General features: G+C 34.6%; 1 protein-coding gene across 2 annotated transcripts; it reads left to right on the forward strand.

Annotated features, from left to right (window-relative positions):
• Window positions 1–1,338: 1,338 nt before the first annotated feature.
• On the forward strand, window positions 1,339–24,472 carry LOC131971266 (rho GTPase-activating protein 4-like). 2 transcript variants are annotated; one of them, XM_059332617.1, is made up of 22 exons: window positions 1,339–1,669; window positions 5,068–5,157; window positions 5,324–5,495; window positions 7,879–8,041; window positions 9,229–9,291; window positions 9,379–9,504; window positions 9,588–9,716; window positions 10,500–10,721; window positions 11,762–11,863; window positions 13,679–13,840; window positions 14,686–14,770; window positions 14,959–14,986; window positions 16,068–16,167; window positions 16,281–16,341; window positions 17,525–17,602; window positions 17,715–17,843; window positions 18,653–18,758; window positions 19,483–19,710; window positions 19,786–19,835; window positions 20,754–20,955; window positions 21,059–21,107; window positions 23,561–24,472. In XM_059332617.1, exons 2-22 carry the CDS (start codon window positions 5,091–5,093, stop codon window positions 23,744–23,746), a joined length of 2,508 nt encoding a protein of 835 aa, XP_059188600.1. In that variant the 5' UTR covers window positions 1,339–1,669; window positions 5,068–5,090; the 3' UTR covers window positions 23,747–24,472. The 2 variants fall into 2 exon arrangements, with proteins under 2 accessions (XP_059188600.1, XP_059188601.1); XM_059332618.1 differs by having other exon boundaries at window positions 14,962–14,986.
• Window positions 24,473–25,450: the final 978 nt, after the last annotated feature.

Consider the following 25,450-nt stretch of genomic DNA (forward strand, 5'->3'; position numbering starts at 1 on the left):
TGTTTTTTAAAAAATTGTGTGTTTTGAGTGTGTTTTTATTTGTGTTTTAATGTGTTTTTTGTATTTTTTGTGTGTTTTGCATGTTTTTTGATTTTCTTTTGTGTTTTTATGTGTGTTTTTTGTAATTTTTTGGGGGAGTTTTGTGTGTTTTATGTGTGTTTTATGTTTTTTGTGTGTGTTATTATGTGTTTTTATGTGTTTTTAGTATTCTTAAACAATAATCAGGTCATATAGGTTGTGCTGAAAACAATGATACCAACACGTCATGATAAAGGTTTTTAAGTGGTTTATATACAGGCAGAATGAAAAGTGAAACAACCGTTTAGCTGTTGTGTAACTGTCTACTCGACATACATCTATTATCATAAACTGTGGTCGTACAGTATGAAAGTAAGCTGTTGTGGCCGCCAGTCTCGTGCTAACAATACCCCAAAGTATTTTAGTTCTGTTTTTTTTTAACAACTGAACACTATAGCAGCTGATTTCACATGTTCTCACTCTCAAATTACCTGCTGGAGGCAGTATCAAAATGACCAAAAAAAAGACACAAAATTACTAAAAAAAGACACAAAATTACCAAAAAAGACACAGAATTCCCAAAAAAAGACACAAAATTATTTTTAAAAAGACACTAAATTATTTTAAAAAGACACAAAATTATTTTTTTTAAAAGACACAAAATTATTTAAAAAAGGCACAAAATTATTTTTAAAAAGACAAAATTAATTTTAAAAAATACACAAAATTATTTTAAAAAAGACACAAAATTATTTAAAAAAGACACAAAATTATTTTTAAAAAGACAAAATTATTTTAATAAAAAACAGTATCAAAATGACCAAAAAAAAGACACAAAATTACTAAAGAAAGACACAAAATTACCAAAAAAGACACAGAATTACCAAAAAAAGACACAAAATTATTTTAACAAAGACACAAAATTATTTTAAAAAGACACAAAATTATTTTTAAAAAAAGACACAAAATTATTCAAAAAAAAGACACAAAATTATTTAAAAAAGGCACAAAATTATTTTTAAAAAGACAAAATTATTTAATAAAAAACACAAAATTATTTATAAAAGACACAAAAATATTTAAAAAAGACACAAAAATATTTTTAAAAAAGACACAAAATAATTTTTAAAAAGACAAAATATTTTAAAAAAGACACATTATTTTAAAAAGACACAAAATTACAAAAAAAAAAGACACAAAGTATTTAGCTTCTGTTTTTGTTTTTCCAGCTGAACACTATAGCAGCTGATTCCACTTGTGAATAAGCGCTGCAGAGGGACTAATCAGTGGCAACAGCTGCTGTTTGATTGGACTAAAAAAAAACCTGCTTTGGACTTGAAGTAGTGGCATGAAAGAGAGACTCGAAAAAGTTGTTTTATACTCGTCGTCACACTTGCACAATCACACACTGATGCTTCAAACTGAATGTGTGACTGAGATGAGTGTTGTGAAAGAGAGAGAGAGCACTGAGTGTGTGTGTGTGTGTCTGTGAGTGTGAGAGTGTGTGAGAGATGACTTCCACTCCACCCACATCCATCCGTGTCCAATGTGAGGGGGAGGTGAAACAGTTGAGAGCTTACTGTGCTATTAACTGGCATTATTTAGTTGCTTCAGTCTGGAGAAGAGACAAGTTGAGACTGCTCCACATCAGGTAGGACTCTTTTAATCTGCTATAATAAACTAATTTATATTAATTTACACTCTCACAGTCTTACCCGGCTCCTCTTAAACAAGACAGGTTCCTCATTTATGTCTAATAATCATGTGTTTGTACTCCAAAGTAAGTTATAAATGAATCGTTGTTCCAGTAAAACCCTCCAGGCTACTGATGATCTCGCCAGGCAGCTTCTATGTGTTTGTACTTGTGTGAAACACCCAGACTGACTGTAATGTCTAGTGAAGAAGAAGCTGTGAGAATATAAATCTATCTTTTTTTATAAATAAGTGTTGCAGCAGATTGTGACGACAGGAGGTTTTTGGGTGATTCAGTGCTGATCACATGGAGAAAGAATGAGAAAGCTAGGGGCTAATGGAAAAGGGTGACATAGGTTGGAAAAATGAGACACTCCTCTTGTGCTTTTTAGTTTTTTATGTCATGTAGCAGACTGGTCTCAGCAGGTCGGATGGTGAAAGTGTTCTGTGGAAAAGCAGCGCAGAGTTCAGCTGAAGAGAATGCTGATGTGTAGTGTTTGGCTTTTAAAAAAAAGGGGAAGTAAAGGGGTAAAAAGAGAGAATGTGTGCGTGTTGGCTATCTACATGTCTGCCTCTTCCCCTTTTTGATACGAGCTAAATGTCCTTATGAATTTGCAGACATCTGACGCAATGCATTGTGTTTTTCTGTCATGCGAAGTGTTCAAAAATGGCCAAAAAACAGAACTAAAGTTCTTCTGAGATGCATATTTTTCACTGTTAAACCTGTGACGTCCAGGAGATTTTGGTTGAAATTTGTCAGCTTCCTATGCATTAGTTTCTGTCTCTGTTTAGCATCTTTCAGTCCGTCCTTACATCACATGCATGGCTCCTTTTTCTCCACACAAACTTGGCTATCAGTCAGATTTTTCATTTTATTTTATATTTTACATTTTATTTTACCTTTTTGTGTCATTTTTTGTCATTTTGTATCTTTTTATGGTCATTTTGTATCTTTTTTTTGGGTCATTCGTGTCTTTTTTGTTCCTTTTTTTTTTTTTCAACATTTGTGTTTATCAGACTAGTGCAGTAGCTGTAGGAAGTATCTATTCATATACATTACATTACATGTCATTTAGCAGACGCTTTTGTCCAAAGTGACTTACAATAAGTGCATTATATAGTGGGAGATTAACCCTCTGAAGTCCAGGAGATTTTGGTTCAAATTTGTAGACTTCCTCTGCATTAATTTCTGTCTCTGTTTAGCATCTTTCAGTCTGTCCTTACATCACATGCATGGCTCCTTTTTCTCCACACAAACTTGGCTATCAGTCAGATTTTCCATTTTATTTTAATTAACAAAGTATAAAGCTGCCAGGAACCGAAAATACAAACAAAAGACACAGGTTTCTATGGAAATGTACCATTTTTTTTTTTACCATTTATACACACAAAAACAGCAGAAATGATAATAAATAATAAAACTACAAAACAGTCAATTTGCATGTAAATTAAAAATAGTAATAGTTTTCATTGTAGAAAGAAAATTCACATTATAAAAATGGTCTAGAAACATAAATGTCTCACTGTGAAAGCTCCTATGATTGAACCTTTAACTGGCTTTCTCAGCTTGTCTACATATCGTATATAAATAAAGTTATTACTGTAAATAAAACGTGTATTTTCAATAAATAGATGGACTTTTCATGTCATTTCGTGTCTTTGTAGGTAATTTTGTGTCTTTTGTTGTGTCTTTTTTAGTTATTTTGGGTCTTTTTTTGGTAATTTTGTGTCTTTTTTTAGTCATTTTGTGTCTTCTGCGTTTTTTTTGTCATTTTGTCTACTCATTTTGTGTCTTTTGATGTGTCTTTTTTGGTCATTTTGGGTTAATTTAGATTGTTTATGCTTCCAAAGGCCCAGTCTAACCTCTGAGCCTGAACTGTGACACACTTTCTCATCCAGTTAGCATCTAGAAATGGGTGAAAAAAGCACCAGTTTCATTCGTACCAGTAAACTCAAGAATCAATAGTAAAACCACCTGTAGGCCTGAGAACAAACAGGAAAACCCACAGAGTTGTATGCCTTCTGGTTCACCCTATTTTTAGGCCTGCTGAGTTCTTGCTTGAGCTATTTTTTGCAGCACATGCAAGTCTGCAGCGCGACCGGTGCAGCAGGCAACACATGCCAACTGGTTCTCTAGTCGCCTGCCATTCAGCAGAGCATTGCAGCGGGTGACTGTTTGGAGAGATGTGTTACAGTAAGATGAACATGCACTTTTCACTCTTTCTGTGGCAGGAGGAAGTTAGCTTGGTGTGTGGAGAAGGGCAGGGGGTTGTTACCGCAAGCAGAGTGTGAAAGTTGTGTAGAAGGGCATGCTTGGTTTGTTTTTACCAGCAGAGAAGATCAGATTAGCTCGTGTGCAGATAAAGTGGATCTGCAACAGAGGGACAAAGGAAAAGTGCAGCTGATATTTTATACATTGCAAAAAAAGGTGTCAAAAAAAAGATAAAAACACTAAATCTGAGGGAAATGATCTTGCTGCATGGACAAATTTCACTTGATGAGATTTCTTAAATTAAGATTGTTAAATCTAGAAATAAGCATGTTGAATGCTTAAAATGAGAAATAACTCTTAACCCTCTGGAGTCTCCAAAAGCTCCAAATAATCCAGACTTGTTGACTCCATCCAGACTAGAAAACAAAGCAGCGTGGAGCCCTACTGTAAATTTACCTCTAAAGTTCTGGCTGTAAACTCCATGAGGCCAGTTTGATGATGATATACCAAGTAAAACTGGAGACAAGCTCAAATAGATTTAGTATAAAATGATAGAACTGGATGGAACCCTCTTAGATGGTAGATTTGACACCTTTGGTCACATTTGCAACATTTAAAATTCTTTATTGAGCATGATAGTGATTTGAAAGTAAAAAAATAGATTAAAAATCACATTTTATGTTGGACTAAAGGACTAAATAAGACACAAAATGACAAAAAAAGACACATTTACCAAAAAAAGACAAAATGACCAAAGAAGACACGAAAAGACATAAAAAGGATTCAAAAATGGACAAAATAGCCCTGTAAGACTCCATAGAGTTAAAACAAAGTAATTATATAACACTTCTAAATCTAATGTTTTTTTTATCTTGGTAAGAAACAAATAATCATCAGGTCACTCTGCTCGGGCCAGTTCATCACTGCTGGCAGCTTTAATTTATCTTGTTTTAAGAGTTAATTTCTTATTTTAAGCGTTCAACATGTTTATTTCTAGATTAAATCTTTAAGAAATCTTGTCAAGGTAAATTCTCTGTCCATGCAGCAAGATCATTTCCCTCAGATTTACTGTTCTTATCTTGTTTTTAGACACACCCTTTTTTTATATAGTGTACCACGTGGTTAAATTATAAAAATGTCCCCAGAATTCCACCCAGTTGGAGCAACAATGACTTCCCATGTGAAACTTCGAAAGGAGAAGGTCGGTACGGTGGACTACGACACACAGATCAAAGGTAAAACTACTTTTATCTGCATTATTCTAACAACCTTATCAACATGTGTTCATCTCATGGAGAAGAATCCGTTTGTCACCCACAGAGAGAAGAGTTTCACAATGAGTCATATTCTCTCGTGTGTGTTTCTTTCTCTTTGCCTCGTCTGTTGTTCTTCTTCCTTTAGAGATGCGCTGCCAGCTGGTGGACCAGCTGAAGGTGTTAGACCTGCAGCTTGAGCAGAAGAGCCAGCAGCTGCAGGACCTGGCAGACTACCTGCGGCGGCGGGGCGAGATAGAGAACGAGTACTCCCGCTCTCTAGAGAAACTCGCCGAGAAGTTCACGTCCAGGATCAAGAGGTAAAGGAAATCATTAAAGGTCCTTTGATTATAAAGATGTGTAGTGGGATTACTACCTGTCTTGAGTGAGAAAATGAATCAAAGAGCACGAGGCTGGAACTCCTTTTTGTTTGGCCATGGTGCCAACCAGGCTATATAATACAACTGTCTGTCTTTATAATTATTAACTTACAAATAAGTTTGCAACGAAGCACAGCTGGAGACGCTAACAAAGTTAGAGACAAGAGAGACAAGCACATTTTTCACGCTGTTTGCACTTTCATTAACTGTGTTAAGCTAGCGTTGCTTTATTTCAGCCTAGCTAGCAAGCTAATACAAATAAAACGTCTTCACACAAACAGCATTTTAAAAAAGATTGGGACTTTTTCTCTTCCTCCTCTTTTCTTCTTTCGATACTGCGCACTGGAGAGCTTTGATGGCCGTTTCATCTTGTGAGATTTATCAAAACATAACGTGTCTGTCACTTGACGTGACCTGACCTCTGAGACAGCGGTCTGACCGTCTAAAGGGGGGCAAGGCAATGACCACAAAGTCACGTGACTCAGCACCACAAGTGGAAAAAAAAATGTAATTGTTTATCTCTTTCTTTATTTTGTTAATATTTATTAATAGGGCCGGGACTTTAACGTGTTAATTAAGATTAATTAATTACACAAAAATGAACGCGTTAAAAAAATTGACGCATTTTAATCGCACTTATTTTTGCAACGTTTCTCACTGGATGAGTTTCAGGCGGACCGATTATACTGGAGCACCAACTAGCGTTGATGAGTTCAGACAACAACAAACCACAGTGAACATGAAGGAAGAAGCTGATGAGACCTTTGGTTGGCCCCGTGGATGATGGGACATTTAGTTACTAAAAACCAACGGATGGAAGCGTCGATAAGAGCATGGTTGTGTTGCTAGGCAACAAGGAATTCACATATCACCGCAGCACATCCAGCCTCAAGTATCACCTCAATGCTAAACATATAGCAGCTAGCGGCTAGTGTGGTAGCTAGCGTGGATTGTGTTTTACTTAAAAAACCAAAGTATTCTAGTTTACAGAAGGTCTACCTACCTATAGGCTACCTGATTTTCCGAAATGTACTATATTTCTAAATATGCTATTGCTACACTTAATGGGAAAAATTGCACTGGTCTGTTGGACTTGAACAAAAATAAACAATATTTTTGTTGCTTAAGCTTATGTATTCAGTCATTATTCAATGGTATACTAAAAATCCATGTGAAAAAAATGACTTCTCACTGTTCTCAGGTCAAATATTTATATGCGATTAAAATGCGATTAATTTCGATTAATTAATTTCAAAGCCTCTAATTAATTAGATTATTTTTTTAATCGAGTCCCGGCCCTAGTTATTATTTTCAAGACAGAACACGAAGGGAGGGCGACAATGGGCATCAAAAATTGTTAATTTTTTTTCTCCCTCGAGGGTGACTCCCTTCCAGCAGATGGCGCTCTAGGCGCCTAGAGCCGGCCCTGTGTGAATGTGTTTATGTTGCTGAGGTGTTTTTCATTGTTTTTTCCTCCTTTCCTCTCCTCACGTTGTGCTGTATTTCTTTCTCTTCATCTCTGTCTTCCTGTCCTCCTCTGTCATATTGTATGTGTGTTTTATACGTTTGGACGGTTGATGACTAATCTCGTTGTCCTAGTACTTGTTCCTCTGTGCAACGACAATAAAGGAAATGACTCTGAGTCTATTTAGAGGCTTCAAACAGAGGGTGAATACTTTCAGATGATTCAGACCGATGTAAAGAGAAATACGTTATTTTATCTTTTTAATATTTAGAGTATACAAACACTGTAAAAAAAAAAAAAAAGTATTTTGCAGAAATGTACTGTATTATTTTGAGGGGTTTATCTTGTTTTTTTCTACATTAAGTGCAAATGGCATTAAAAAAAGTAAATTACTCTTCATACAAATATTAACCATGAAATAGACATTAAAATCTCTAAATGAAAATAATGGGAAAATTATGGATTTTTTTTTATGGTCTTGAATGTTAAATACAAGACAGTGGATTTTATTTAAAAAATAAATAAACATCATATTGCTGAATGTAATTGAGGCAAGGTTATATTTGTTTACAGTAAAATTATATATTTAATGATATTGAAGTTAAAAAAGGAATGTATTTAATATATATATATATATATATATTAAATAAATACAGCTGTTTGCTGTATATTTTACTGTATTTTTAAAGAATTTCTTTCAGTGTAGTATAAACCCAAATTACAAGAATGATCCTGAAAATGAGAATAACAGGTCTCCTTTAATATATACTGTACTTAATTAACTGGTAGTTAATTTATCATCATTAAAAGCTTCCTGGTTGTTTCTCCTTGTAAATGGTTCTTTCTTCCCACTAACAGGAAGGAGCCCAGCAGTCACTCGGTGCCTCAGGTCTGGCTGGCTCTGCTCTCCCAGACCCGCCAAGAGAGTCGGGACCACAACGGACTGAGCGAACGCTGCAGCAACTTCCTCATCCAGCCGCTCACACACTGCCTGGAGTACACACAGCGCCTCGCCAAGAAGGTACTAGATGGTGATCTGGTCTCTTTCTAGTGATCCGGGTCATCTGGCTCAGCTCTCCAAGAACAGGGCTCCGACTCTTCATTTTACCACTTATACCTTTTATTATTCAGACAAATTTAGCAGTGTTTTGACTTGTGATTTGTATTTGAACGAACTATTCCAACATACAAAGTGATTATGTACATTCACTGAGTGAATATTTAGAAAATAACACATATATTTCTCGCTAGAAATGTGATCAAAATCCATTTTTATGCAGAAACTAAGTCAAAATATTAATCACTAAAAATGAGAGAACTGTCCGCCATGTTTTTTGTTCTGACCGCCGGGACCTTGAAAGTCACGTGACTTGGAACAAACCAATAGGAACAAATATCCATGGAATAGCTACGGGATATGACTGTCATTAACTTGCATTGTAGTGAAATCCGTGTCAGTTTCACGGAAATTTGAGTGATTCCGTGGCTATTCCACGGATTTTGAGTTAAGCGAATCCGTGGCTATTTCACAGATTTCTGTGAGACCATGTTGATTTGAACACATATATCACTTAAATTTCATTAAATTGCTGTAGCCAGTTGCATTTACAGTTGTAAAACCCCTTCTAACTCTCTAACTGGCCTGAAGAATCACTCTTGTGTGGAGACCACTGACTTAAATAAGCCGGCTCTTTGAACCGGCTCGTTCGGGACCGACACATCACTAATATGAGCCCAGCTGTCACTGGCACGCACCAAACTCAAGCATTTCAACTGACATTTTGCACAAGTCTGTGCATGTAAATGTGCACTGTGCAATTGACCTGACTGCTTTGCTGCCACTTTCTTTGTCTAACTCTCAACCCGTTTTCACTTGAACTCTTGACATAATAAATGCTTTGTGGCTCACCATGTTATTTCCGTGCTGTGCCATCTCACCTTGCACTGTAAAAAAAAAAAAACGGTTTAATTTACAGTAAAGTACCGGCAGCTGTTGTTGCCAGAATTTCACCGTAAAAAAATACAGTGGGAGGGTTTTCTACTGTAAATTTAAATGTAAATATTATTTATGCCTATATTGGTATATAACACCATAAATATTATATTTTTTTTTTTTCCGCCCTATTCCTCATGCAATTTGACAGTGTTTTACTCTAATTTCTACAAATATTTTCTACAGTGTGTGGTATTTTTCTTTTTTTTTTAAAGACTAAAGAGATCTGCACTCAGCTTCAGGACGGGCTGCTGAAGGTTTCCACAGAGCTACAGACTGTAAGTGAGAAACCAACCACCCGAAACCTTTTTCATCTCCTAGACAAACAAATAACAAAGCGTTTCTGCATGTGTGTGTGTGTGCAGACATGGAGGACGTACTACCAGTACCACGCAGAATATATGAGTGCAGAGGGCAAGCTGAAGGAAGCAGAGAAACAGGAGGAGAAGCAGAAGCAGAGCGCCAAGAAACTGGAGAGGTTGATAGAAAAAGTAAATGGCCTCCATGCAGTGTAATGTGCCTACATGTCTATATGTCTATTACTTTCTTATTAATAATTGTTTTTGTGCCACAGAGACAAGGAAAGGTCAAAGAAATCAACCTGAAGTGCAGCAAGGCCCGAAACGATTACCTCCTGAACCTGGCGGTAGCCAACGCCTCCATGAATAAATACTACCTCCAAGACATCTCCACCCTCATAGATGTGAGTGCAGCACCACCTTTTATTTTAGTTTTTGTAATTAATAAAAAAAATAAAAAAATAAATATATATATATTTTTTTAATATATTTTTTATATATTTATATATTTTTTATATATATATATATATATATATATATATATATTATATATATATATATTTTTTATATATATATATTTTTTATATATATTTATATATTTTTTATATATATATATTTTTATTTTATTTTATTTATATTAACATTGTCACATTGGTAAAAAAAATTTTTTACAAATTTTAAGAAAAAAAACAACTTCAATTTCAAATCCTTCAAACTTTTTAAACACAGGAACATATTGTTATATTTGGGAAATCACTTAAAATATAACATTTTTGAAGTGCGCACTGCAAAAAAGGTGTCTAAAACCAGATAAAAACACTAAATCTGAGGGAAATTATCTTGCTGCATGGACAAATAATTTACCTTGACAAGATTGAAGACTTAAAATAAGAAATTAACTCTTAAAATAAGATTTAAAAAAAAACTTTAGATTTAGATGTGTTAGATAATTCATCTTTTAAGAGTTAATTTCTTATTTTAAGTCAACATGCTTATTTCTAGATTTAATAATCTTAATTTAAGAAATCTTGTCAAGGTAAATTATCTGTCCATGCAGCAAGATCATTTCCCTCAGATTTACTGTTTTATCTTGTTTTTAGACACACCTTTTTTGCAGTTCATAATCTTGATCTCAAAGTATTCAGACTCTAAAGGTGCTTTTGACTGAAACCGACCCGTGTCCCCAGTGTGCAGATGTGGGCTACCACTGCTCAGTGAGCCGTGTGATGAAGGCGTACCTGTCCAGCCGCTGGCGGACCCAGGAGAACCTGAGCACGGGGCTGCAGCAGCTGCAGGGCACCGTGGCCGAGCTGGACCAGAGCAAAGACCGGGACGCTCTGCTGAAGGACCACTACAACACCTTCTGTATGCCGCTCCGCTTCCCCTACCAGCCCCACGACGGAGACCAGGTCTGTCTCTGTCTGTGTGTGTGTTGTTACCATAGACTGTATATAAATAATGGACGTAGTCACCGTGACGTCACCCGTTGGTTTGTGGCCAGGCAGCAATCTCCGTGCTAAGTTTGGCTGCAAAAAAATTCTGTCCATTCATTTCAGTGCAAAATTTGAAAACTTCTCAGTTGATTTATTACCTCTGAATTTTTTTTTTCAGAACAACACTATGGTCTCAATCACTAGTAAAAAATCTTCAAGACAATCTGATGTTAATAGTGTAAATAATGGCCCCATTTAGAAGAAAATAGAAGATAAAGAATCGTATGATTTGGGGCGGGGCTACCTTTGATTGACAGGTCACTAACAAGGCGAGCCGTCATCAGGAGAGAAGGAGAACAATGCGTATCCACGGCAACGTGTCAATAAAGTTATATATAACGTTATAGAGATATAAAAAAGTACGTTTAGCGGTTTGATCTCATAACTTTGACCCTTTCACTGTATTTTCACTTAATGACAGTTTATTTGAACGTTTTGTTCATTAAATGTCTTGTTCAGCGTTTGGTTGGACTAACAGACACTCCAAGGAGTCGCTGCTCAGTTTTCTGAGGTCAGTAACGAATATTTTGTTTCTGTTGTTTTGCTAGCCAAAATGCTAACATTCCAGTTAATGCTAACATGAATTGTTACCGTGGATACGCGTTGTTCTGCTTCTCTCCTGATGACGGCTCGCCTTGTTAGTGACCTGTCAATCAAAGGTAGGCCCGCCCCAAATCATACGATTCTTTATCTTCTATTTTCTTCTAAATGGGGCCATTATTTACACTATTAACATCAGATTGTCCTGAAGAAGATTTTTACTAGTGATTGAGACCATAGTGTTGTCCTAAAAAAACATTTCTAAGGCAATAAATCAAGTGAGAAGTTTTTCAAATTTTGCACTGAAATGAATGGACAGAACTGAAGCACTTCCTGGTTTGCCTCCCTGCTCAGACCCGGAGGTTGCCGCCTGGTGTGTTATTTGTCTTCAACTCTAATCTCTCGATGTCTCTCAGGTGTCCGAGGTGTGTGCGGAGGGTGAGATGATCTGTGAGCTGGAAACCAGATTCAAACAGATACAAACCAGGCTGAAAATAGTCACACAGGAAACGGAGGAGGTAAAGAACATCACACCTTTTTATCTCCCTGCATGACTTCCCCTTCTTTATCTCAGGACACTTTCCATCTACCTCAAATAATTTAAAGTTAAGATGTTAATTCAAGCTTGTATCATGACAATAAAACAACCAAAAGTGAGTTTTTTTTAAAAATAGAATTTAATCAAAATCGGGCAAGTGGGACTTCAGCACTATAAATAGCAAGAATGTAGCCAATAAAGAGACTTTTTGGCCGTATTTTAAGTCACCACACCTCAAGTCTGAGTCAAGATCGACCCTGTTCAACCCTGGTTTCAGAAGAGTTGTTATGCTGTGTAAAATAAAAACAGGATGCATCAAATTTAGAATAATTTACAAAAAACAAAGTATTAAATATCTTGTGTCAGTTACCTATATTCAACTGAATAGAATATAAAGGATTTTTAAATCATTGCATTTTGTTTTTTGTAAATTTTTGAAAGCATCCATTATTATTATTATTATTATTATTATTATTTCTAAATCTGGGTGGATTATCATATTGAATCCATTTTTATTATTATTTTTATTATTTTATTATTTAACGTGCCCAAATTGTAATTCTCGCCTTTATGAGATACTTGAATGCAAATTTAGGAAATTTAAAAAAAAAGACATCATCTACATACATAATATACATACACACTATATACATAAAATACTTACATGGCTGCTATTAAACTTTTGTATTAATATTAATGTTTTTTTTCCTGAGAGTATTTTGTATTGCAGATATTGCAAAGAAGTGAAGATAGATTGTTGTTTGTTGAAATATGAACAATAAATTAAGAATTATATATTTATGTTTTTCATATTAAATCTTGACTTGGAAAAGTAACTAAAGCTGGCAGCTAAATGCACTGTAAAAAATTTACTGTTTTTACGGTAAAAAAACAGCAGCTGTGGTTGCCAGAACTTTACCGTAATAAATAAGGTGCAACTTTTTTAAATATTACGGTAAAATGATATTGGCACTGTTGATTTCACATTTAAGATTTATAAAAAATAAAAAAGTTTTCCCATCAAAAGAAACACTGTTTTGCCATATAATTGACAAGAAAATACTTTATAAATGCTGCATGAATTAAAGATTTTACCATTAAATATTACAGTATATTTTTGTTAGAGATATGGTGTTTAGTACATTTAACAGTGAGAAAGTATTTTGACAAAAGATAAATGCAAAAATTGCAGTAAAAGCCCTTTGAGGCAAATCTGATTTGTGATTTTGGGCTTTATAAATAAAATTGATTTGACTTGACTTTATATATTTCAGTATATTTTTGTAAACTGTAAAAAAAATACTATTTTGGCTGATGTATACATGTTACTGAAACTGAATTAACCCATTTATCATTTTACGGTCTTTTACTGTCATGGTTTAGCAGTTTTTCACAGTAAGATCTACAGACATTTTTTACAGTGTGTAGTGGAGTAAAAAGAACAATAGTTGCCTTGAAATTTACACTGTAAAAAACCCTGTTTGTTTTTACGGTAAAAAACCAGCAGCTGTGGTTGCCAGAACTTTACCGTAAAAAAATATGGTGCAACTTTTTTTAATATTATGGTAGTGTCGTAAAATCTTCAGACATTTTTTACAGTGTAGTGGAGTAAAAAGTGCAATATTTGCCTTGAAATTTAGTGAAAAATGAAAAACTGAAGTACCTCAAAATTGTATTTAAGTACAGCAATTGAGTAAATGTACTTGGTAACATTCCACCACTGGATGATAAACCCCTCAGAATAATATCTAACACACTATAATATAATAATAACTAATAATCTGCTTCCATCCAGGCCAGTAAGAGCGTGTCGGCGTCCCAGTCGTCTCTGCTGGAGAGTATCGGGGACGATGACCTGGATCTGTCTCAGGACGGCAGCACGGAGAACCTGGCGGTCAAACCCAGCGTGGCCCGTCGCCGCGCCAACATGCAGGAAGTGGAGAACCTCTACTTCACCGTGAGTCTCTTCTTAAAGTCACAAACCACAATAGTGCAACACTGTTAACCCTATTGAGCATGATAGTGTCAATCACATTTTACGGTGGACTAAAGGACTAAAAAAGACACAAAATGATCAAAAAAAGTAAAAAAATGACACAATGACTAAAAAAAAAGACACAAAATGACAAAATTCAATGAAATTGAAATGTGAGTTTTATATGAATGGCACTTTACCGTGTTGTGTGTGGAAGGTCCCTTTAATTACTTTTTAAAATAATTTTGTGTCTTTTTTAATAATTTTGTCTCTTTTTGGTAATTTTATGTTTTTTTTGTATGTAATTTTGTGTCTTTTTAAAATGTCTTTTTTTTTAAATAATTTTGTGTCTTTTTGGTAATTCTGTCTTTTTTTGGTCATTTTGTGTCTTTTTAAAAAAAAAAAAGTAATTTAGGTTTTTTTTCAGACATTTTGTGTCTTTTTTTTTTTTGGTCATTTTGGTACTGCCTCCAGCGGCTCCCAGGTAATTTGAGTTTGAGACCCCTGGCCCAGAGGGTTAATAAAGGTTTTACTGATATGAAGCTGGTGTATGTGAAGTGAATGATTGTGAGAACACTGTGAAACCAACTTGCTGTTTCAACTAAAATATTTGATTGTCCATGCTGCGAAATAATTTTGTGTCAAGACAACGAAGACAAAGGAGTTTACTCAAATGAATCTTGCTATTTGACTCAATATTTTAAGTTAAAATGACTTTTTGCACAAATCTTTGTTGTATTGAAAAGGAAAAATGAGTTATAATAACAAACAAGCAGCATTGGGTTTTACAGTGAATGACTTGAATCTCTTCTGGTTTGTGTTCCCAGAGAGTAAAAGAGTACCTTGTGGGCAGCTCCCTCGCTTCTAAACTGCAAGCCAAACATGATCAGCTGAAAGTGGCTGTGGAAAAAGGTATCACTTCTGCATTTTACACAGAAAAGTGTCAAAAGGCAAACCGCTGACTCTAAACACACACTGTGGGGTGTTATTTCCCACGGAACTGTTTTTTCCTCTTCTTTTTGTCTTTTTTACATTTCTATTTAATCTGCTGTGTTCCTCATTTCTCCTCACTGTTTTGTTCTTTTTTTTAATCCACTCAGCAGAAGCATCAAACGGACATCAGCCCAGGTACTATTATATTTAGGTTTTAACAGCTCTTGTAGTCATGAACTTCTACAAAGTGGCAAAAACAATAAAGAAATAAAGTGAATTGGGTTGAAATATAACATGCATACATACATATAGTGGCAAAAAAAAGTATGTAAACCCTCTGAAATTACCTATTTTCTGCATTAATTTGTCATAAAATGTGATCTGATCTGCATTTAAGTCCCTAGTATAGACCAACACAATGTGCTAAATCTAGAAATAAGCATGTTGAACGCTTAAAATAAGTAATTAACTCTTAAAATAAGATAAATTATGTAACATTTCTAAATCTAAAGTTTTTTTATTGCGAAAAAAAGAAAAAATACACAAAAAAATACACAAACCCCAAAAAGACACATAAAAGACAAAAAAATACACAAAAAACCCAAAAGAACACAAAAAAGACACAAAATAACATAAAATGACTAAAAAAGAAACAAGACGTAAAACGACCAAAAAGACAAAAAAAACTCCACAAAAATAAAAAACACAAAAGACATGAAATCACCAAAAAAAGACACCATAATTAATACAATAATTGTCAGTGCACTTTTATATGAAAAATATTAATATAATAATAATAATTAATAATATACTTTTAAGACTTCATTCTTATTTTAAGCATACAACATGCTCATTTCTAGATTTAATAATCTTAATTTAAGAAATCTTGTCAAGGTAAATTATCTGTCCATGCAGCAAGATCATTTCCCTCAGATTTAGTGTTTGATCTGGTTTTTAGACACACCTTTTTTGATTTGATTGATTGATCTGTTCAATAAAGACATATTGAACTATTATAATTGTTTGTGTGGTATTAGGTTAAGCATGTTGTGTTTGTTTATACTTGAGACTTAATGACAAATTAATTAAACTTGGTAATTTCAAAGGGATCACATACTTTTTCTTGCCACTGTATACACATAAAAAAGTAAATGCATATTGTCATGAGTTATTGGTTTTATTGTGAACAAACTTTAGAAGCTTTGCATATATTTTCGAATTGTAAAAAAAAATTTTTTATTTCTTTATCTTCACATTCTGGTTTCTTCCTCTGCAGACACAATGGGAAGTCGATGCGTTTCAGGAAGATTCACTCAAGTGCCAATTTACTCCACAACCAGAAAGTGTTCAGTGGAGACATGTTGTCCTTCATACAGGTAATAATGCTGCTGCATCATTCTCTCATGTCTTCTGTTAATATTTCTATCTCTAATATTTATTAATGAGTTATGAGTTATGTTAAATTCATCACTGTACTTGTTTCATTCAGGCATCAGGACAACAGATTCCAATTGTTGTGGAAAGTTGCATTTGCTTCATTAACCTCAATGGTGAGTATCATCATAATCAGAGTAAATATTGGTGAAAGCAAAAGTTACTATAAAAAATAAAAAAAAACACTGTAAAAAAACAACTGATGTTTTTACGGTAAAAAAACGGCAGCTCAGGTTGCCAGAACTTTATCGTAATAAATACGGTGCAACTTTTTTTAATATTACGGTAAAAAGATATTATTACTGTTTATTTAACGTTTAAGGTTGCCATTTTATTCCATATTTTACAGTAAAAAATAAAAAGTTTTTCCATCAAATGAAACACTGTTCTGTCATATAATTGACAAGAAAATACTTTATAAATGAAGCATAAATTAAAGATTTTACCATTAAATGTAACAGTATATTTCTGTTAGAGATGTGGTGTTTAGTACATTTAACAGTTAGGAAAAATAAATGCAAAAATTACAGTGATGGCTTGTGTATATTACAGTATATTTTTTGTTACAAACACGGTGCCAGAGTAATTTAATTATATTTTTTAAAAACATATCTTTATTGATTTTGTTTTAAGAGTTAATTTCTTTTTTTAAGCGTTCAACATGCTTATTTCTAGATTTAATAATCTTAATTTAAGAAATCATGTAAACTGAAATTATCTGTCCATGCAGCAAGATCATTTCCCTCAGATTTAGTGTTTTTATCTGGTTTTTAGACTAAACACCTTTTTGCAGTGTGGACCAAGGTTATAATAGTTTTGGATTTTTCATTAGTTTTAGTTTTAATTTCGTTGTCAATTTTTGTTTTCAAATTCAGTTAGTTTTAATTAGTTTTAAGAGTGAGTTTGCTAGTTTTAATTAGTTTTTATTTTTTGGAAAATGCTTAGTTTTAGTTTAGTTTTTATTAGCTTTAGTTTTTTGTAATGGGGTATTTGTTGGGTGCGAGATTAAAAAAAGTCACAAATGTTTCCTTTATTTCCTTTGTCTGATCCATCGTATGAAAAAAGTTGACAAAGACGAAATCTAAGGACATTTTCACTAAAATTTTAGTTAGTTTTGTAACCACAAAATACAGTTTTGGTTTGTTTTTTTAAAAACTTTCAAAAAAACTTCAAAAGTTTTCGTTAACTTTAATAACCTTGGTGTGGACACTTCAAATTCCAACAATAATGGAAGTTTTTACAGCCACTGATGAATGATTATAATATATATAATATTATTATTATGTATCTGTCCATCAGGTCTCCACCATGAAGGGATATTCAGAGTCCCGGGGTCTCAGGTGGAGGTCAACAACCTGAGGGATGCGTTTGAGCGAGGTAGGCCTGTATGTGTGTGTGTGTGTGTGTGTGTGTGTGTGTGTTGTCTGTGTGTCTCCTCCCTGTGGAGCGTTAATAACGTGGGGCAGTGTGCTGTAACCTCCTCCTGCAGGAGAGAACCCTCTGGCTGAGCAGAGCTACGACCTGGACTCAGTGGCTGGAGTCCTGAAGCTCTACTTCAGAGGTCTGGAGAACCCGCTGTTCCCCATCCAGAGCACCAGCCAGCTGCTGGAGCACGCACGTGAGTCTTTGTGTTTCACCTTTATTTATTCAAGTGAATCTATAATTACATTATAGATGTAAAGAGCACATTTGTATACACAGAAAGCATCCATCAGAAATCATAAGATCAACAAGAATGTCTTTAAAATTATTAACCCTTTGGAGTTTGGGGCTATTTTGTCGGTTTTTGACGACTTTGTATTCTGCCTGTATAAACCACTTAAAAAGTGTTTACCATAATGTGTTGGTATCATTGTTTTCAGCACAACCTCACCTGTATGACCTGATTTTTTCTTTTTTCATTTTGACTTACTGGATCCTCATTTTTAACACAAAAAACACACACACTTTTTTTTAATTTTTTTTTTTTTTATACATTAAAACACACTTGAAACACAAAAACACACCGAAACACATACTTTTTTTATGTACAAAAAACACCCCAAAAATGACAAAAACACAGAAAAATGACAAAACACACACACACACACACACACACACACACACACACACACACACACACACACACACACACACACACACACACACACACAAAAAAATAACACACAAAAACTGACAAATCACACAAAAAAACAAAATTGTTTGCATTAAATTGGACATGGAAACTTCTGAAAAAGTTGACAGCAGGCTTCAGCTCCTTTTAAAAGTTCTACAACATGTAATTTAAAAGACAATTTATCATCCAACCAAGTATTTATAACAAGAAACCCTTTCCAGGATGGGAATCTTCTGTGTGGAGGGCGAGTGTGTTAAATGTCAGATGAGTGTTCAGCGTGATCTCTGACCTTCGTTTCTTCTCGTCCTCAGAGATAAAGAACGAGGCGGAGAGAGCCGCTCAGCTCAGAGCCGTCATCTGTTCGTACCCGGAGCCCGTCATCATCGTCATGAGATACCTCTTCGCCTTCCTTCATCAGTGAGTAAACATAGTTTTGGATTTTTCAGTAGTTTTTTTCAGTTTTTTCTGTATTTAAAATCTAAAAAAAATCTGTCGAATAACTAAGGTGTTTTTCTTGTTTTTTACACTGTTATATGACTTTTTTTAAATTTCTTTTTTTCACATTAAATTTAAAGTTTCCTGTAAAAAAACAAAAGTTGCCTTAAATTTACATGCAGCAATATGATCTGTACTACTTCTTTTTTTCTTTTTACACAGAATTCCCTGTGATATAACTACTAAAGAATTGAATAATACTGTAAATGTATATAATTTATAGATTTTAACTTCCTTTTTATATAATTCATTTTACCTTTTGGCTTCATAAACCTGACAGAAGTGTGACGAGTGGGCGACTTTTAATTTAATTATTATAATTATTACTATTATTATTATTACGTAGAGTGTAGATTTTATGTTTTTATTTGTGTACATGCATATTTTAATTTGTGCCGGCAGTAATTTTATTTTTATTTTGTTCTATTTTTAATTTTTTTTTTTAATCTTAATGTATTTTACTATTCTATTGTTTACTTCATCTCTTTTTGTGTTATGTATTTATTGTTGTGCAGCACTTTGGAAACCTTGTGTTGGGCTAAAATTGTGTTATATAAATAAAGTGGATTGAATTATTACTTTACAAAATGTATACAGCAGTACATAACAGTTCTCCCCTGATCTAACCGTTCTCTTGTTTCCTCAGTGTGTCTCAGTACAGTGATGAGAACATGATGCAGCCGTATAACCTGGCGGTGTGTTTTGGTCCGAGCCTGGTGAGAGGAGCTCAGGACGAGGACGTGGTGACGCTGCAGCCTCAGATCAACAACCTGGTGAAACACATCATCCTGCAGCACGAGAACATCTTCCCCAGCCACAGCGAGCTGCAGGGACCCGTCTATGAGAAATGCATGACGCTGGAGCAGGACGACTGGTAGGAGATGAAAATAAATATTACAACATGTGGACGAACAATGATCTGGTTATCTGACCGTGTTTCTCGTTGCAGTGAGCCCATCATCGAAGGAGAAGATGTAGATGCAGATTACAGCAGAGATGGTAAGTTTTATGTCTGTTTAAAACTAAAATAAATGCAATGATATAATATTTCTAATGTGTTCTATTATGTTAAAATAAATTGGTAAGTTAGAGTTGCAAAAACAATTAGTTGTCAGCAAGGTTATAATAATTGTGGATTTTTCATTAGTTTTAATTTCGTTGTGATTTTGTTTTCAAATTAAATTAGTTTTAATTCGTTTTTAGAGTTTAGTTTAGTTTTAGTTTTTTTTTTGTAATGGGGTATTTGTTGGGTGCCAGATTAAAAAAAGTCACAATAAAAATTTCCTTTATTTCCTTTGTCTGATCCATCTCAGCCCCAATAAGTTTATTAAGTCATAAAACCAGATAGATTTCATATCAACAAAAAAGGTTTACGTATGAAAAAAGTTGACAAAGACAAAAACGAAGGACATTTTCACTAGTTTTAGTTATTGTTTTTAAAAAAATCGAAAATGTTTTTTCAATTCTAGTTTTCGTTATTTTGTTAGTTTTCATTAACTATAATAACCTTGGTTGTCAGATGTTAAATTGATTACCAACTATTTTTCTAACTTTAATTGGTTTGAGTAATTCTTTAGAAGAAAAAAGAAAAAATTCTCTGATTTTAGCTTTTAAAATGTGAATATTTCCTTAGTTTCTTTACTACATATGACAGTAAACTGGACAGCCGTGAGTTGGAGACAAAATAAGACGTTTGAGGACGTCATCTTTGGCTTTGGGAGATGTTTTCTGACACTTTAAAGACTATTTACTTATTTATTTACTTACTTAAAGTTCTGAGCAGGGCGGAAATTGTTTAAGAGGTTTCTGCAGAAAAAAGTAGAAAAATATATCAATCTAAAGTTTTTATCACGTTTCTTTGGAAGTGGACATGTTCAAGGGTGGTAAATTAAAGCATCTCATTGTAATTTCCTGCAGATTATGAAACTGGGCCTTCAGCTGACAGCAGCTCGTCTCAGAGGAAAGCTGATCGTCCTCGAGCCAACAGCAGCGGCTCCATCGAGCACCGGCGGCCGAGTGGCGGGGGCCTCGTCTCAGGGTCCAAGATCCTGCTCCAGATCCCCGTAGGGCATCAGTTCAAACCCCGGAGAGGCCAGTCGCCCTGCTACACTCTCAGAGAGTGAGTAGTTCCACAGGAAGCTGCACGACTACTACTGAAATGTTTGTGAGAGAAATTAATATTCAGTGTTTTCTAACTTCTTTTTTTTTTTTTCCTCATACAGACTGCAGGACAACTCGTCTTCTGAGGATATTGTCGTTAAAGTAGACAAGGTCTGTCTCGTTTTAAATCACTAGTTCCAAAAAAAGTGACAAGGCTGTTTTATTAACCCTCCTGGGTCCTTTTTTTCAAACTTTTTTTTGCTGTCATCTTAAAAGTTTCACTAAAAGTTGACATAACCTACTCTATGCATTCCCATCAAGATTTTTTCCCCCTTTGTTACTATTTAATTTTTTTTTTTTTTTTAGGTTTTATCACTTTTTTTTCCTCTTGAAATGAGGCCTAATTTTGTATATTTGACTAAAATTGACCAATAAATCAATGTGTTGGTCATGAGTTGCCTTAAAAGGTGAAAAAAAAATTCTACATGTCCTGAAACATTAAAAAAAATCAGGTTTTATTACTTTTTTTTCTCTTGAAATGAGGACCTAATTTTGTGTATTTGACTAAAATTGACTAATAATAATGAAGAAACATTTTGGAAAATTATATATCAATGTGTTTGTCATGAGTTTCCTTAAAAGGTGGAGAAAAAAAGTTGCTAATTTTTTTTCTACATGTCCTAAAACCAGTCTGATGTCATGTTGTTGTTTTTTATCCCTGAGGACCATGGGTGTGATTCTTTTTTTTTATTTTTATTTTTTATTTTTGCTGACATCCAAAAATGAGCCATGTTCTCAAAACACAAGTTTCACTAAGTTTGACATAACCTACTCTATGCATTCCCATCAAGAAATTACTAAAATTGACCAATAATGAAAATTATGAATATAATAATGAAAATTATTTATCAATGTCTCAACACTTTATAAATAGGTATTATTGTCGGAAATCTATCTAGCTATCTACACCACCTCTCTGGGTGAGGTTATCCGCTCACATGGCTTTTCCTACCACTGCTATGCAGATGACACTCAGCTCTATTTGTCATTTCCTCCTGATGACCCATCGGTCTCTGCTCGGGTCTCTGACTGCCTCTCTGACATCAACACATGGATGAAGGCACATCACCTCCAGCTGAACCTTTCAAAAACTGAACTGCTGGTCCTCCCTGCTAAACCCACAATACACCACAACATCAACATCAAGATTGACTCCCTGTGTCTTTCACCCACCAAGGAGGTGCGAAACTTAGGGGTGATGATTGATGACCAACTCACCTTTTCCAGTCATGTCGCCTCAGTTACCCGGTCATGCCGCTTTGCACTTTACAACATCAGAAAAATCAGACCTTACCTAACTCAACATGCCACTCAACTCCTGACACAGGCTGTTGTCATCTCAAAACTTGACTACTGTAACGCCCTCCTGACAGGCCTGCCAGCCTGCTCAGTAAAACCGCTTCAGATGATCCAGAACGCCGCGGTGCTCCTGGTCTACAACCAGCCAAAAAGGTCACATGTCACTCCGCTGCTCATTGAGCTCCACTGGCTACCTGTTGCAGCCCGCATCAAATTCAAATCTCTAATGCTGGCCTACAAAGTTGTCTCTGGTACTGCTCCTACCTACCTGAACGCCCTGATTCAGACATATGCTACCTCACGACCGCTGCGCTCTTCCAATGAACGGCGCCTGGCTCTGCCCCCCGTTGGTCCAAGGCAATCCAGACTCTTTGCACTTCTTGTTCCCCGCTGGTGGAACACACTACCAGTTCCTACCAGAGCAGGGGCGTCCCTCTCTACCTTTTAAAAACCTCCTGAAGACCCAGCTCTTCAGAGAGCATCTTCTCTCCTAGACCACATGATAATTCTACTCCTCAAAGAATTGTCACTAGCACTAATAGCTCTTATTGCACTATATCTTGATTGTTTGCTTTTTACTCTTCCTGTAAGTCGCTTTGGATAAAAGCGTCTGCTAAATGACTAAATGTAAATGTAAATGGAAATGAACCTTTCCGATGGTCCTTAAACGCATCGTAGTTTATGAAAGAAAAATATCAGTATTTAACTCTATGGAGTCTTGGACTATTTTGTCCATTTTTTAATCCTTTTCATGTCTTTTCGTGTCTTTTTTGTGTCTCTTTTTTGTCATTTTGTGTCTTTATTGGTCATTTTGTGTCTTCTGTGTCTTTTTTTTTTTTTTAGTCGTTTTGTGTCTTTTTTGGTCATTTTGTGTCTATTGTTGTCTTTTTTTGTCTTTGTGTATTTGTCTTTTTTGTGTCTTTTTTGGTCATTTTTGTGTCTTTTTTTGGTCATTTTTGTGTCTTTTTTTGGTCATTTTTGTGTCTTTTTTTTTTTTTTTTTTGACGTCATGAAGAAGTCGTGGACTCCAGATACTTATTTAGTCTTTGTGAAGATCTTTTTCTGTGTAATGTCATCTCTGAAAATCATGTCTCATTGTAATTTACTGAAGAGTTTGAAACTGTATCTTCAGCTGACAACATAAATTAATAATATATGTTATATTGCTTTTATGACAAACACAAGGAGCTCTGAAGCAGAAGAGAGAACAGAGAACAAAGAGTTCTGTCTTTCCTCTTTCTCATCTCGTTTGTTTCATCTCATAGGAGGTCTGTCGCCAGATGGACTCTGTCTTTGTGGAGCTCCTCTCGAGGCAAGCGCTGCAGGATCCCTCCTCCTCTTCCTCCTCCTCCTCCTCCTCTCCCTCTGCCCAGGCTCCCCAAAGGAAAGGGAAGAGGGACGGACGCAGGGGGAGAGGAGTCGGGCTCTTCAGAGCTCCAGATCCACTTTAACTGAGGCGACCGCATGGAAACAGAGAAATGATGCAAATTAAAAACGGAGGTGTTGTGTGATGAGCTGTGACAGTTTCTACAAAAAACTGAGACCACTGACCCGTACTGCCCTACATAGTCCAACTACAGTAACTAGATTTATGGTCCAAATTGAGTTATAATTAAAAATGAACTCCTTGATGTCTGTTTTATCTTGTGACAGAGTTTTAGATTTCAATTTTGCTTTATTTCAGAGAAATAATGATATAAAAAACACAGGTAGCACTTTATAATAAGGTCCTTAATAACCATTAATTAACATGTAATAAGGCATTGTTCCCGCTTTAGATCCGGTAGTTGCAAAAAGCATAGTTAACTTATAGTTAACTTATAATAGATGAGCAATAAAGTATATTTTAATATCAATAAGCAAACAAAATAAGATTAATAAAGGCATGGCAAAGACATAATGGGTGGGTCATGGGTGTTTGTAATGCCATTATTAACACTTGTATAAGCTTATAAACACACATTAATGTTAATAAGCATCTTGTAAGGATTTACAAGGGCCTTATTACTTGTTAATTAATGGTTATTACAAGGACCTTAATATAAAGCGTTACCAAAACACAAAATCCAACTCAAAACCAAGCAGTAATTGCACTTACCACAGTCTGATTTAGATATATATACTCATTTAAACATAAAAATAATAGAAATTATGAGAAATAATGATTTTTTTTTAAATTGCAGTAACTACAAAATCCAATTTAAAACCTGCAGTCTGCTTTGACTGTGATACAGTGTTGTCTTGCATTTTTTCATGGTGTCGATTAGTGAAGACAAGAATAATAGAAATTATAAGTTTATTTGAAAGGGAAATTATTATCTAGATAGTGATGAAGTAAAAAAAAAAAAGTGAGATAAAATATTAAGACTAAACTACAACATTTCTTTATAATAAGTCTAAAATACACACATATTTGAATAGAGTTGTTACACACTTTTGAATACATTTGCAACAAATCAATTTGAAAATGTTTATTCACTGAAAACAAAATATAAAAGCTGAAAGAAGACGACAAAATTGTATTTACTCCTGTTTGTGCATTACATTAGAACATTTTACAGCAAAACCAGAGTGCAGTATCTACTTTTTTGGGGTCAAAGGTCAAATAACCCTTTATCAGGCAAAGAACTATATTTGGTAACTTCAGGTAATATTTCGGGAAAAAAGTTGCAAATTTCCTAGATTAAAGTGGCAAATCTACAAGAAAGTTGCAGATTTACGAGAAAAAAGTGGGAAAACAACTTTTTTCTCCCAGATTCACCACTTTAAATCTCATAAATCTAAGCATTTTTTTCTCGTAGATTTGTCACTTTAATCTTGTCAACTTTTTTTCTCAAAATATTATTTTCATGTTGTTTTTTTTAACACATTCTGGCAGTATGTAATATTCTCTAGGGTTGAAGTTTGGAATTTGCAAGTATTTTTTTGCGCAGATTTTCCACTTTAAATCTCAAATCTGCGACTTTTTTTATTGTAGATTTGCCACTTTAATCTAGTAAATTTGCAACTTTTTTCTTGAAATATTACCTGAAGTTACCAAATATAGTTCTTTGCCTGATAAAGGGATAAATCATCATGATTTTTCAATACATGTAGAAATAAGTGTCATATCACTTACCTACCTATAACATATTTGGCTGGCTAGTTAAAAAATG

Source organism: Centropristis striata, chromosome 5 (genome assembly GCF_030273125.1).
Source record: "Centropristis striata isolate RG_2023a ecotype Rhode Island chromosome 5, C.striata_1.0, whole genome shotgun sequence".
Taxonomy (NCBI): Eukaryota; Metazoa; Chordata; class Actinopteri; order Perciformes; family Serranidae; genus Centropristis; species Centropristis striata.